The sequence below is a fragment of the Pezoporus wallicus genome, unplaced genomic scaffold, assembly GCF_028554395.1.
Source record: "Pezoporus wallicus isolate ANWC-B61680 ecotype Strahan unplaced genomic scaffold, APGP_CSIRO_Pwel_v1 contig_8341, whole genome shotgun sequence".
NCBI classification, from domain to species: Eukaryota; Metazoa; Chordata; class Aves; order Psittaciformes; family Psittacidae; genus Pezoporus; species Pezoporus wallicus.
Window position 1 is genome coordinate 1,563,452 of NW_026638083.1, and position 15,361 is coordinate 1,578,812.

The 15,361-nt window shown below is 38.9% G+C and overlaps 1 protein-coding gene across 5 annotated transcripts in view; it reads right to left on the reverse strand.

The window, feature by feature from the left end:
• CNTRL (centriolin) overlaps positions 1–15,361 on the reverse strand; it is a 30,638-nt gene extending 15,277 nt beyond the window's left edge. Inside the window, exons 1-17 of one of the 5 annotated variants that reach the window (XM_057409073.1) lie at positions 15,242–15,361; positions 13,496–13,736; positions 12,911–13,044; positions 12,442–12,572; positions 11,146–11,287; positions 10,175–10,361; positions 9,886–10,079; positions 8,430–8,549; positions 7,374–7,587; positions 7,044–7,153; positions 6,350–6,544; positions 3,672–3,825; positions 3,076–3,296; positions 2,455–2,631; positions 1,410–1,544; positions 838–983; positions 457–637 (exon numbers count right to left, since the gene is read on the reverse strand). In XM_057409073.1, the coding sequence (XP_057265056.1) occupies positions 457–637; positions 838–983; positions 1,410–1,544; positions 2,455–2,631; positions 3,076–3,296; positions 3,672–3,825; positions 6,350–6,544; positions 7,044–7,153; positions 7,374–7,587; positions 8,430–8,549; positions 9,886–10,079; positions 10,175–10,361; positions 11,146–11,287; positions 12,442–12,572; positions 12,911–13,044; positions 13,496–13,703 (2,649 nt within the window). In that variant the 5' untranslated portion in view covers positions 13,704–13,736; positions 15,242–15,361. Of the gene's footprint in view, positions 1–456; positions 638–837; positions 984–1,409; positions 1,545–2,454; positions 2,632–3,075; positions 3,297–3,671; positions 3,826–4,981; positions 5,515–6,349; positions 6,545–7,043; positions 7,154–7,373; positions 7,588–8,429; positions 8,552–9,307; positions 9,363–9,885; positions 10,080–10,174; positions 10,362–11,145; positions 11,288–12,441; positions 12,573–12,910; positions 13,045–13,495; positions 13,902–15,241 lie in introns of those variants that run through there. The other 4 variants (XM_057409076.1, XM_057409072.1, XM_057409074.1 and 1 more) reach the window with 4 other exon arrangements.

Consider the following 15,361-nt stretch of genomic DNA (forward strand, 5'->3'; position numbering starts at 1 on the left):
GTATAAGCAAACATGTTAGGGTTTTTTTGTTTTAAAAGAATTTGAAGACTGTGGTGATGCTTATAAAAAGAAAGCAGGAACAGCCAGTGCATTTCACTAATCAGAATTTCACAGTACATACAGCATGGAAGTGGTCAATTATTTGTTCTCCCTCTTCAGAAGCTTTTGTCTGCTTATACATTTTCTTTATAATGAAAATTTCTATGTGATACACAGTTGTGAACAACAGGAAAATCAAAACTCTATTAATGGTTAGTTTCGTTTCCAATCATCAGTAGCAGCATCCTGCTCTGATGCGAGTTGTCAGTTTGTTTCTGACAAGTAAAATTATACTTCTCTGAAAGAAGGAGGGTAGCAAAGCTTCATCTGTGCCAAACTTGATCCTTCAGCTGCAAGTTACATTTTTTTAGACAAAGCTGAAACTGTCTTATTCTGCTTTGTTGTTTTGACACGTGCCTGTCTGTATTTCTGCTGTATGTCTTCCAGTTTTTCCTGCTGGGATGCCGTCTCCTCCTGCAGTTCTCTCTGTCTAGCCCATGCTTTCTCTTTTTCCCTCTGAGCATCAGCAAGGATGTCATTAAATTTGTTCTGCAGATTTGCAAGGCTTTTCCCTAAAACATCAGATGAATTCTGACATCTGAAAGAGAAACCAAGTTCCAAGACAGAAAATAGCAATTTTAAACTATGATACCAGATACTGAAATAACAAAGCCTACTACAATAGCGCAAGTTTAAGACATCCAATGTACATTAACCCAGGTGCAGCACCACTGCTCATCAGGCTCGTGCTCCACTTTCAAATGCACAAATCTAACACTGTTCTTTTATTTTACTCACTTAATCTCTCCATCTCCTGTCTGAAGTTTTTGCTTGAGTTCATTTATACGAGCTAAGACCTCCTCAGGATGAATTAAGTTCGCAACCTCATGGTTGAGCTGATTCTGAACATCTTCAAGCTGTTGTTTCAGGAGATTATTGTCTCCCTGAAAAGAAAAAACAGACAAAATATTGGTTTCAGTGTGACCTGAACCAATACAAACGACAAACAAGAACGCAAACAGAGGCAATAAATTCTGCCTTAGGTATTGGTTCAGTTTTTTAGCTCTTCAAGTATTTTTCTTACTGACGTGGACTGGATGAAGCTTGTGGGAAATTAAGATACATATAACAATTAGTCCCTCTGCAATGTGACTGAAGCAGCTCTGAAATGATTTCAAAGGTCAATCTAAATATCCAAAATAGATAAAAGACTATGGTGTGGGGTCTTTGGACAAGAAAATTAAAATCCTACTCGGGATGATAAACAAAATTCATATGGAATCCTTTAAAATCCTTATCACTTTCCCCTTGGGGGAGTAGGGAATCATACTGTGTATCAGGTAACCTTTTAAAGGCAACAAATACATCACCTGCAATTGTTTGAACTGAGAAAGGAGCTTATAATTTTGCTGTTCCTTTTCCTCTGCTAGTTGTGCTTTGGTCAGTGCATTGTCCAACATTTGCCTTTCTTTTTCAAGTTCAGCTTGCAGGGCTGACAGTTCCATCTACAAACACAGGAAACCTGCAGATTAATATCCCCACTCCCAATCCAACCTGTCACCCAAGTAAACAGCTCTGTTTCTTAAAACAATATGAACAACAGCCCTAAAAAAAGAAATCAACAAACCCCAACCATCCCAGATTAGCCTGTCACCATATATACATTATAGATGTGTTTCCTAAAAATCATCATCATGGCTGGTACTGCAAATCTTAATCCATACCTAAGCATGAGCACATCCCATCCACCAGGTAACTGACAGATTTATTAGTGTTCTATAGAAACCTGCCAAGTTTTTTCTGAAACCTGGGGACAGAACACCACACTCCACTGTTTTTCATTTTCATTTCCGGCTGCAGTCTAGAATGTGCAATTGGAATACATCTTGCAAGAAAACTATGTCATTGATTTCTGACAAATGGAAACTGAAGCAGGGTAGTAGTTATTGTACATCATCATACACGAAACCAAATTAAGAGCTCCAACAGCAAGATAAATGTGACTATATACATCAAAGCATATGTGGTTCTTCCCCAGCAGAAAGCTGTTACTTTATAATACCTTACAAAATAAAAAGTTGGCTGTAAAACTCAATTTCTACTACAAAGAGCAAAGGCAAACTGTCTTTCACCTGCTCCTTTCACAGGATTACTTTAGTGTCCCTTCTCTGTTATCTCTTTCCAAAGCAATGACTATTATTTTCCTTTTAACTACAGTGAATATTCTCTACACCCAAATGACCTGTATCTTACTTCAATGCAAAGCTGTAAATCCTAGCAAACTGATACTACTTTCCATCTGGGGGCATACCTAAACCAACAATTACTTGCAAGACCACACTAGAGATGTGATATGGAGGAAGGTTTGGTTGTCTCTTATCCTGAAGCAGATTAGCACAAGAGTTCTGTTCTTACCTGGCTACGTTGTTTTAGTCTTTCATATTCTTCTTTTTGCTGATTGGCTTCAGCATCTCTATCTCTTAGCTGTGCTTCCAATTCAGCCTCATAGGCACTGATGTCCCCTTGTGCCTCTCTAAGCGACTCATTTATTTCCTGCTGCTCTCTGAGTGCACTCTCTAGCATTGCAATTTCCTGGAATGTTACATTCATTTTAGAAGTACAGACACAGGAGAGGCAGGATTTCTTGAAGAGTACATTGCCTCATGAACTCATCATCACTGTGACAGCAGATAGATGAAAATAGACACACTAACCCTCATCTCTTAACATTAAAACTTAAAGCTAGGTGGCACCACAACATAGAAAGGTCAGGCCAATGACATGGCTGTGACGAGACTGTACTAACATCTGTGCTCAAGTTAAAAAGCATAGTTTAAAGCAATACACACTTGTCCCTGTATTAGAGTTTACATAAAACTCATCAGGATGCTAAGACAGCTCTTTAAGTTTCCATTATCAAAAACTTATTGTGTCCAAGAACTATGCTTTCCTATTTGCAATTTGGTAATTTGCTTCTTTCTTTCAGGTTTATTCCCAGGTAACTGAATTTGAGAAGAAATACACATTAAGCCTTACTTTTCTCATATTTTCTGTATCCATGGCAACTATTTCCAGGTTGTTTCTTTCCTCCTCTAGATCTGCCAATCTTTCTAGCAAAGATTCTTTATCCTTCTGCAACTCCTTACATTCATCATTGGCCTGTTTTGCCTGAGACTTAACACTTTCCAGGTACTCCTGTAATCCAATGATAATACTTTCTAAATCCCTTTTCAGCGCTTCATTTGTTGCAATTTGACCTGCAGAAATGCAAAACAAATTTGAGACACTTAAGAAACCACACTTATTTACAAAACAAACAAAACCCCCTTTATTCCTCTTAAGATGTTACTATTATATATTGCAGTAGGCAAGTAAGTAACTGGAACTCAACCACAAAATGCCTGTATTTAAAGCTTTAAACTGCAAACTGCCTTCCCCAAACATGTACAAGTGAACATATTAAAAAGTAAATATTCCCATAAAGTCTCCTTTTAGATCAGTTAAGAATAGTTTTTCAACTCTTTCCTACACATTCTGTATTTCATTTAAAGATAAACAAAACAGAATCGTCAGTTCAACCCTCATGTTATCCTAACTACTAGAAATACTGCCAGACAAAAAGAAAAACCAACCATCAGTGAGCTGCTGCTCCAAGTCCTTGATTTCCTCAGTTTCTTTTGCAATCCTAGAGAGCATTTCATCCAGGCGATTCTCAAGCTGTTGATAATGTTTGTTCATTACATCAAACTGCTGTTCTTTACTTGCTTTTTGAGCTTTCAGGTGAGCCTGGAAATTAACAGTTGGAAAGGTAAAGCAGGACAATACCAATACAGATTTAAAGTGTTAAATCAGTATTTAATCTCAGTTCTGCAATGTCTTATTACTACTAGTAAGTCACAAGTGCAGCTTATGTTGTGGTGTTTGGGGTTGGGTTTTTTGGTTTTGTTGTTTTTCCTTGTTACTGCCCCACACAGAATCCCAGATAGGCTATCTCTGAATAACAGCATTGTTACCAGAGTCTCCCTTGCCCAGGCATGAAGAATAAAGGCTGCATTTATAAACTATTACTCATGGCTACTATCTTTCTTCCTGCCTTTACTTTTTGTTATAACCATTTCCTCTTTCAGTCAAGAGCAAACATGATTTCCTCCAGAAGCTTTAATCCCGTCATCCCGCATTGCCTTCACAGCGGATGATGCTTCAGAACATGTCAGGTCACCACCCGAAGGAAAATACACTGAACCACCAGCCAAGTCAGGCCAAGTTTACAATTAAGATGTACTTAAAGTGGGGGGGGTGGGGTTGTGGGTTTTGTTTTGGTCATTTGTTTTGGTCTTGTTTTGCGGGTGTGTGTTGGTTGTGTTTTAATATTTCAGGGAAATACACCACAGCCACAGCTCACACAAGCTTTGCTCAGGACTTTGCACATTTAGTGTGAATTCAGGCAATTGTTTTAGCTGTATACAAAAGCTGGTTATGCACACAAGACAGTGAGTGCTGTTTGTCACTGCTATGAAATCACTCACAAACGACTCAAACGCCAGAAAACTTGGAAAATACAGAATTAAGCCGTCATGACTGTCCTAGGTTCAAACCACAATGACAAACAGCCCCTTTTCTTCCACCTCAAAATATAAATTGAGCTAGCAGTAGAAACGTTAAATACAAATTGTCAGAATAAAATCACTTATAAACTTGCTTCTCAAAGAGAAGTAATGGCTAAAACATCACTTTCTGCACTTTGAGTGTATTAAACCGGAAGTTACTTCAAACATGCACATCGGTACAATTCAACTTGCCGCCCTGTTAAAGACAAACTACCGTTCCGCTTTCAAAAGTGAAATTCCACAAGGAAAACCCAAGCACAGCGCTGCTGCTGAGTCATTTTGCTGCCGCTGCCGCATGTCACAAGAACGCTGGTTAGAAAACCCCAATCACTTACAGTTTTGCCTTTGTCTTTTCTTCTTTCGAGACCATTTGCAAAACGCCCCACCCCTGATCTCGAAGTCATTTGAATGGAAAAGCGGTATCTTCAGCGCGGAAAGCGATTAAGCGGGGTCTCCCATGCACTCCGAAGGCTCCCGCGGCAGCCCGCCCGTGGCGAGGTTCCCCGCGGGTGCGGAGGGGCCGCGGCTCCGCTCCCCGCTCCGCGGGCGGTTGGCCCCGGTCAGCGCTTCCTGTGTTGTGATTTGAAGCGAGGGGCGGCCTGCGGGAAGGGCCGGGCCGGTTCCTGCGGGATCCGTCCCGCAGCCTCCAAAACGAGCAGCCCCGGGAAAGTGCATTAAATATATGTGTATGCATTTTGTAAAGTGTTTGCTCTGCTGAAAATGGCATCAAAATTCTTTCTTTGCATACTTCAATGCATCGAGATGGCCTGAAACGCTGTCATTTAAAAAAAACAGCTTTTTAAAGCACTATTCCAAAAGTAATCCCATTTCATTCAATTTAAAGTTTCTCTAAGTGTTTGCTGTACCCAAACACAGTTAAATCTGAAGTCTTGCTTCCCTGCATATCCAAAACATGAGATTATCAAAGTAATGTTCTTAGTGCATCATGCAGCTTTGCCCCAAACCTCTAACATGTTCCCTGAGCCCTTGCCGAGTTATCAGTACTGACAGGACTGTGACAGCATCAAAAAGGCAATATAAGGCTTTCCAGAATTAGAACTATTTATTGAAAATTGATTCTACTTTCAGGATGCTGGACTATAGTGTAAAGCCAAAACTGCTGCTGCCGCCTTCAGCTGTCTGCATCTCACTGGCTGAAATATTAGTATCAGCTCTCCCCGCTTCAAGTCAGGTCAGCTGCATCAGCTACTCCAGATGTTTTTTCTAGGCTGAGCTCCTGCAAACAGACTTGTGGGGCACTCCAAGAGCTCTCTGGCAAAGCAGGATGTCAGCTATAACCCTGCAGCAGTTACACTGAACTTTACGAGTCTTTAAGGCCAGATTCTACAACAAGATGCATTAAGGATTTCTTACACAGAAACTGTCTCCACGGATCAGCAGAACATGTTTTTAAGAGCATAAAGATCTAGTTCTTAATGTGCTGTAAGCAACTGCACTTAAAATGAGCTGCCCAAGTGTTTCACTGAAGTTGGTTTTTTGTTTGTTTTTTATTTTCTTTTTAAATGGGAGTTGTTGTTTTTCAGACAGTAACAGCTAAAAAAAATGGTATATTGCAAAATAATATATAATTAATTAAATAAACACAACAAATGAATGTTAATCTGTTAAAGCAGTCTTTACCACCTTTCTCGGTACATGAACGTTTGCAGTACATAGAAAAATAAGATACCTGTTTTACTTACATGTCTTGGATCTTCAGAATTTAGAGAAGCAAGAGAACTCTGTAAGTCTTCAAGCTCTTTCTCTTTTTTCCCTATTTCTCTCTTTTGTTTCTCCAGTTGTTTTTCCAGTTCTAAAGCTTCCTTGCTTAGCTGATACAGGATTCGTATCTTTTCACTCAGTTGCTGTTCAAGACTTTCCTTGTTGGCCTGTAATATCTGGAGGTAGCATGAGGAGGTTGGGTAAGAGAGTTTAATTGAATATATACAGCTGATCAGGAACATTTTTAAGAGTTAAATCAGACTGATGGTTTAGCCCAACAGGTTGCCTAAAAATGATTTATTAATTGCTTTGAATGTTCTTCTGTCGAATCATAGGATGGGGCCTTAAAGCTCATGCAGTTCCAAGCCCCTGCCACAGGCAGGGACACCTTCCACTAGGGCAGGTTGCTCCAAGCCTTGTCCAGCCTGGCCTTGAACACTGCCAAGGATGGGGCAGCCACAGCTTCTTAAGATGCAGTTAACTGCACTACAACTCTGACAGCTTATTTATAAACAAGCTACCAAAAACCCTTAAGATTTTCCTGAGGCATGACAAATGGATTTACATATATATATATATAATGGCCCTTATAAAAAGGAATGGGAGAAAACCAGTTCTATTTTCTCCGTCAATACTGTTTTCCCTTGCTATTCACATAGCAATTTCTTTACATACCTTTTTCTGAGCCAGAGCATCCTCCAGTTGTTGCAGCTCCCCTGTTACTTTCAAAACTTGTTGCTCTGCATTTCCTATTGCACTTTGCAGTTCTTCTAATCTTCTTTGTGCTGCAGACAAAAATTAAACCAAAATCCACAACCTCCAAAATACATTATAATATTCTGTATAGTATTGATACACGTTCTCTGCTAAAACATTAATCAGATGTTTAGAAATTACAGCACTTGTGGCCTTTGATGCCTTATTGCTGTTCTTCTGTCAAACATGTCAAGCATTTAATCGGTGGAATAAGCTACACTGAATAACATATTTCAATTGAGATTTTACCTGAATTGATCTTTTTTTCTTTACCCTCTAGTAGTTCATCTAGAGTTTGAAGCTGGGGTTTCCCACAGAAGTCCTCTTCATCTGGCTGTATTTTTCCGGTTTCCAGCTGCTGAGCTTTGTGAGCAATGTAGCCTTCTCTTATAAACATATTCCTTTTATACCTGGCCTTACCAATGTATGGGCTTTCACCAGGTACATTATCAAGTTCAACATCCTGCAATGTATGAAGCAGTACATCTTTTATCTCACAGGTATGGCTGCAGTCAACTTGCAATATCATTTAAGTCTCTTAATCATTGAAAGGAAAACCAATTTTAAATGAGAATAATTAGAAGAAAATAGACTGCAACTGACTTGTTTGGCCTTTAATATTCTTGTCATTTTATAATAGAATTAAAAACACTCAACCCCAGTTGGTGTATGACCAGATTGTTGCACATGGGTAACGCAAATGGACATTTAACTGGAGGAACTTTCCCTTAATATTTTAGGCTTAACAGTAAGATAGATTACGCTTAGTCCATTACGTTGTTGCACTTAAACTTTATTTGAACAGAACTTTAAAAACTCATTCAGTTAATGATTACTGATCTTTACATTCCTCCTGCAGGCTCCCAAGATCTCTACATTTTTTTGCAAGTATGACAGAGATTAGCTCTACTAGGAGAAAAAGCCAACAGGGAAAGGACAGGAAATCTAATACCGTCCAACTCAAAAACATTCTGGCTTGTGGAATTTCTCCAAGTGAAAGGGTCTCTGCAATTAAGTCAGAAGAAAGGACTATCATTTGTTTGGTTAAAAATAAGAATGAAATGATTGTTCACTGACTCTGCTTGGCTAAAACACATGCATATGTATACCAATATTCAATACATTGAATGTGACTCAGATTCAGTTTAGTTCAAATCTTATAACGTACACTTTTAAAATTATTTTATTTCATAACTCTTAATAAAGCAGCCTGTTAGAATTACAAAACTATTAAGTTTTCTGTTTTCCCAGCTAAAAATCAAGAGAAACAGCCATGAAAAAGATCCATCACTTTTAAATTGTTACCTCTGGTGGAAAATAATTTAACGGCTCAAATTTTGCATCAATCTTATAAAACGCCAGCTCCTGCTCCAGCTCATACTGCTTCTGGCAAGCTCGGGTGAGCTCCACTGTCTTCTGCTTTAACTATAAACCAGCAAACAAGGTAAGTTGCATTCAAGTGTCATCATCACATACATTCAGTTCAGTAGAGAACAGCAAAAACATGAACTTTGAATCAAAGCTCGCATCAAAAAAAGGTTAAAATGATGTATTTTGCATCAAGAATATCACAAAGTGCAACTTTATTACAAATCACAATTTGATGACTAAGAGTACACAAGAACCCCACAATTAACGTAACACAAGTGATCACATGAAAGGCCTTTTAAGCTTACATGCATGAAAGGTTTGAAGACAAATTTGTCATTAACTTAGGATAAAAAATAATTTGAGTATAATCCCTTTGCAAGATCTATGACAAATAATTAATGTATTTACTGCTACTAATGAGCAGCAAGAACTATTAACACTCCTTAAGTGTACAGAGGCTTTGCTGCTTAGGTTTTGAGTTTCTTTTTTTAAATAAAAGGTCCATCATGTGATTTCTTTTTAAATTAATTTTTCATTCTGAATACCTGAGGAAGAACATGCAGCAAAACTCCAACAGACAGGGGAAAGCAGGACTAATGGAGGATAAGAAGTAGAATGGAATAAAGGACAGGATTAAAGAAAAATTTTAAAAGACGATATATATCGTGCAAAAATGATCTGTGCATCCAAAAACCACAGTGAATATAAAGTCTCACTGGAACACTTAATGCAAATGTTCCTACTTCAGTAAACATGCAGATAAATCCTAGAAATAACATAACCATGCAACCCAGGAGCACAGTGGGGCTACCTTCGTGAGGAATAAAGGCTCTGTGGAAAGGGAACTGTGACAAACCAATACACCAGCTAAAGGAAGAAAGAAGTAGGCAAAGTTTGTCATTCAAAAGGATAAGAGGGGTTAAGCTGTGAAATATTTGCTGCTAAATCTAACTATACTGAAAACTATGTTATAGAAATAGGCTTTTGGTTAGCTGAGCGTTCACAGAAGAAAGATCTATAGAAGTATTAGCTATAGAGATTCTGAAGGACTAAATTTTTGAGGACAAGAGAAAAGCCATATATTAAATTCCCATCAGATTATTCACAACCGAACACTCTCAAGGCAAAAGGACTTCTCTTGCATTTTATAGCTACCAGTGAAAGACACTTCTCAGACACAAGTTTTTAGGATGATGTGAATAAAGTACAAGTAATCTAATGAACATAACGTAATAATCAAGGGGTATTGCTGACATACAACGGGTTTGCACACCTTGTTTTGTCTCTTAATTTTAAACACAAATCTCCAGCCATTTGAATTCTCACATTGAGAACTTGGTTTCTGACAACAAAACTGTTCCAAATATTTAGTTAGTACAAGTCATTTTACCAATTCGTTTTTGGTGCCCAGGTCCCTTTGTAGGTCTTCATAGCTTTGTTTCTGTTGCAAAGTCTTTTCTTTTAATGATTTGTTGACTTCATCTTGGTGGTGGAGCTGCTCAAGAATTTTGGACTGGTTACGTTTAAGGGTCTCCATCTCCTTCACTGCGTTTTCCAACTCTCCTTCTAATTTTTCTATCTCTTCTGAAAAAAATATAAATAACAGAAACATTTAAATAGAAAATCTTTTCCTTCTAAACTTAAATTTTGTGTCATTCACTTAAGTTCTAACATATTACCTAAATTAAACCTGTCTAGAGCTTCCTGCCTGTCATGATTTGTCACTGGCTGTCCATCCAAGTTTTCCAGTGCTCGCAAATGGAATATGGTGTACAAGCAGTAGTGAGGCAGACTTACAACTGGATTATCAGCAAGAAATAGAGAGGTGAGATCTTGCAGAGGCTTTAGTTTAGCTATATCATGGAGCTAAATCAAAGACAAATGGAACAATGATTAGACATCCTGCCAAGAACAATTAAACCCCCATTAGTGAATTTCTGATGATAGAGTGTTTGATGTTAGGTCCATGCCAAAGATTACACTTAATGCTAAAGCATAATCTCTAAAAACCTACCAAAATACGTAGCACCATGAGTAAGGTAACTTCCTAAAGTCAAATACCACTAGAAAGAGGGCAAATTTCCTCAAGCTTGACCTTGGAAATTGTAAACTAACAAGGCCTGTGGATATATATAACTTGCCACTCCCCCAGACTTATTCACAAGAAAAGGGTTATTTTATCACGAGAAGTACTCAAAGCTGGTTCATCTCTCCTCCTCCTCCTCAGTAGCATGATTCCTTCAGGAACTGTATTAAGTGACTTCCCTTCATAGACATCCTTTTGTAGCTACAAACACAGAAGTTAACCTAGGTGACAGAACTAAATCTAGTCATGTCCTAAATACAGAATATAAGCAAATATATTATTTCCAGGTCTCCATATAATTAATTTACCATAAGAGACACCACCAATAATACGGAAAAGCCTTCAAATTTTCCCCAAGTTTTCAAATATTTTCCTGAACAATGTTATACAGGTTTATGCCTTGAATATCTGGCACAAAAGGAGTGTTTCTGATAAGCAATTTTGCTAGGCTCACAACAGCTGTATTTCACTATAGACTTTATGGAAAGACACTCAGCAATTATATACCAGTTCACTTCATGAAACACATCTGAACAATTATTGTTCCTAACTACGAGCACTTACTGATGATACTTTATTCTGTTTCAAATTAAGGATGCGCAGGGATCTCAGTTTCTTCCCTACCCACACAGGAATATGCTCAATCTCATTCCCTGCAAGGTTCAGCTTTTGTAGATTCTGCATATGTTCTATACCTTCAATTTTTCTGAAAATTAAGAGAAAAAATAACATTTTCAAGAACCATAGCAAATTTACAATGTAACTGAGGCACTATGGATAAACGACAACAAAATCTGACTCAATTATCATCAAAGAGATCAGCAAAAGCAGTTGTTTTCTGCCATGGAATTAAATTACACCATCTTACTTCCCAGACAAGAAAAATAAGTACTTTACAGCAAGACTTTCTTGCTCTGTGTTTAATTTTTCCTCATCTTTATGTCAATAGTGAAATTATATTAGTATGTGGAAATTCCATTTTAATATGCAAAATGTGTTCTTTTTGAACCAAAAAAAGATGGTTTGGTGTTTTTTTTTTCCACACGAAGGATCAACTGTAAACTGACAGCATGCAGAACTACATTTTTTAGTGTTACTAAGCATACAAATATTACAACAAATATGTCTGTAACTATATGTACAAAAATACATAACTAAAGTCTGAAAACATGTAGCTGCAGCTAAGAGCTACTCTATTTTTTTCAGTTCCTGTTGAGAGAGGAAGTTGTGTGAATGCAATGTGTAGAAATGCTAGCATCTTGCTTACTTCCTATTGTTAACCTCTACTGAAATTGCAGCTTCTCTAGTGCAGTCTGACGTAAAGATCATAATTCACTAACAGAAAAAGGAAACCAAAAATTTTGTTATCATCTGAACCATTACCCTTAAATGTTTTTATACCAGAAAGACAAGATAGCAGACTCTCAAAACAGTAAGAGTAAAAAAGCAACTGAGTTCATAGCCTGCCTGATCAAGCCCATTCAGTTTCCTCTTCTGAAAGAAGACTTCTTGTATTGCCTGTATTAATATTCAGTAAAAAGTTGAGTTAAATTTTTAATGCATTTAATTGGGTTATTGCACATTCTTCATTATGGTAGCTGGAAACTTGTATTTCTGGCTTGGCTTCCTAGGATAACAAGTCTGACTGCAGCAACATACTCTAACATCACCTCCCAGAACTACTTATCCTTCTAAATATCTAAGAGCTTCTGCTTTTTAAGACAATGTCACCAAAGCCTGTTAGTCTTAATGTATGACTGGTGGGAAGTTCACCTTAACTGTTCCCACCTGTGAAAGAACCCACTTGATCAGTAAGTTTTATTTATATGGCTTATCAAAACTATGAGTGTTTCTGCTTACCGGATTTTGTTCCAAGACAGATTGAGTTCACGCAACTTCATCAGTTTATCCAACTTCTCAATCTTCTCTATCTGGTTGTTACTAAGGTTTAGTGTCTCCAGTCTAGAGCACTTTTCCAAATTTTCTATGTACTAAAGAACAGAAAATTAATCCCTTGGCATTAAAGCTTTCTATTTTTTTTTTTTTTTGGAAAGAAAAAGACAGATTTCTATTTTTTAACAACCACCTATTCATTAAAAAAATACAGAGTATTCTAACAGTTTATTAATCGCAGTTTTACTGTTGCATTCTAAACCCCTGCTTTAGGTAGTCTCCTATAACGTTTTTTCAACAGAAGCCACTTTAGACCTAGGCTAACATAACTAAAATATAGCTGTTTACATGCACTTAAAAATAGACCTTTGCTAAAAAATAAACCAAAATGAATTTTTAACTTTGTTTAATTAGCAGTTAATTTTCAATAGCTTACCTTAAATCTCTTGTCCCCATCCTTTGGGGAAGAAAGATTCAGTGAGCTTATATAGGCCAAATTTTCCTGTTTTGACAGACTTTTTATGAGGGGTTCTGTAATGTACTTAACTCCTGGACTAAGACCATTTTTGGCTGAAATTAAACAGAGAAACTACCTTTAGTAGTGAAAAAATTGGTGACTTTAGTATTAGTCTTTTACTTCTCTCTGGATCCTGGGAAAACATTTAAAATTATTCCCTCCCTCCCCCAGGGCATGAGAAGAAAGAGCACACCAGAAGCATTCACAGGAAATGACACGTCAAGAGTAAGCCGGTCTAGCTCTTTGAAAAAGGCAGTGTGCGTCTCTCTTCCAGTCCTCCCCCCTGGCACAGAATGTAAGGGGTAAAAGTCTGATTATTTTACACAGCTTTCACTACTATTATTTCCACATTTGAATTCCAAAAGATAAAGGCAAAATTAACAGGGTTCTTTCCCAAAGATCATACATCTTTAATCATATAGTTCACAGAACATTGGCTTTTTATGCTTTTAGTATGTACTTTTCTACAAGCAGTTATTTGTACAATACCTTTATGAAACTTACAGTTAAAAGCAGCGTCTACGTTTTCTTCTGTAATATCAAGTTGTTGGTGCCTCTGCTCCATGCTTTTGCAAGCAGATGGAGATGCCTGTTGGCTAAGAGGAGATGGTGATCTGGTACTAGGACTAACAGGAGACATTGGACTAGGTGTCCGAAAAGCTGATGTCTGTAGTTTTCTACCAAATGCTTTTCTTTCTGAGCCTTTCTTCATTGCCAAAAATACAGAATATCATATGATCAACATCTGGAAGAACAGAAAAAAAACATCAGCCTGTATGTCTAAATCTTACTGGTTTACATGCCAACAAAGGTGCTACAGAAGTATGCTTTTTAAGGATATTAGGTGCTTGTTGTCTCAGTGTCTATGTTCTTAACACAATTTATCACTTCAGATAATACAGTCTGGGATACCATACAGGTGGTATTTGAGAAAAGTTGTCTTTTTAGCGTGAGAAGGTATTTCTAGCAGTGATTTGGTGCCACCCCCCCAGAATCTAAGCCAATTCTCTAGTGGATGACAGCTTCCAGTTTTCACAGTCAAATACACAGATTGGTGTAGCTTTTTACTTACAGCACAACACCTGGAACTGGCTGAATGCAGTTAACTGTCCTGCAATTTGTGGACTACACAAAGCCTGTCAGGTTCAGCAACGCTCTCAACTCAGACTAACATGGTTGACAGAGGACAGAAAGAGCTGACTAGGGCACCAGTTGTTTTTACCGCAGCTAGAAGTTACCCATTTCACAGGTAGAACAGTAAGAAAAAGCGAAGAAACGCAACAGAGATGAAAAAACCCTAAGATCAGACTAGCACTGGCCTTCCTTCAGTGTTCCCTTTTCTGCAAACAACTTACTCTGTGACTGCCTGGCAAATTCCAGTGAATGTTAACAGAAATTTCCCCCCCGTGATGAATATATTTCCCTCAGGGTAGGCATAGGAACAGCCATGTACATGTCACGCATCAAAGCCCTTGTCGCAACCATCTTCAAGGGTCAGATTTTTACTAAACCTAGACCCAGTAAATGAAAAGCTCATTTTAAGACATTCTTTAAGATAGAAATGTATGGGGGTTTTATTATTATTGTTATTTATGAGCTATACAAATGATTATATTTTGTTTTGAGATTTTCTTTGTTAATTTTTTTTTTTTTCTTGAGCCTTCAGAAAGAACGAGCCACTCTATTCTATCCAATGCTTGGAGGCACAACTCATGCAGGGACAGGCAAGCGAGACTGGACACGGCAAGACAGGGAGACAGATGATGGTGAGCTAGTGAAAAGCTACTTTGGGATGTTTCTTCATGTTTTAAGGACAACAGACATTTTAGCGCGATTTCTCGATAACAGATGGTGGCTTTGCAATGAAAACCACGCCGGCACCTTCACGTTAGAGCAGGCAGGGAAGGGGAAGCGCTGAGCAGACCTGGCCGCGAATGCGTGCCTTGAGTGTCTCCGTGCCCCGTGGAGAGCAGATGGGCCCTCGGTGCCTCCCCGCCCCGGTTAACAGCCGCTCCCTCTGCCGGTGCCTCAGCCGAGCCCCGGCCCTTCCCCGCCCTCCCGCCGCGGCCCGCACCTGACAGGGCGGCGATCCCCCAGCCCGGTGCTGCCGGCCGAGCCCGGCCGGAGCTCTCCTCCGAGGGGCCGGGCTGCCGGGCTCAGCGACCGCAGTGAGGCGAGCGGCGATGCTCGCTGAGGGGGATCCCGGTTCTCGCTGATGGCGGTTCCCTTCAGGCCACCGCTTATGATTACCTGCGTTGACATGGTAACGCCGTCCCGCCGCTTCCCGCTCGGGGCAGCGGCGGGCAGGGCAGCCTCCGGGCAACTCCGGGTGAAAACAGCGGCTCTCGACGCACCTCTCTTCCGACACCG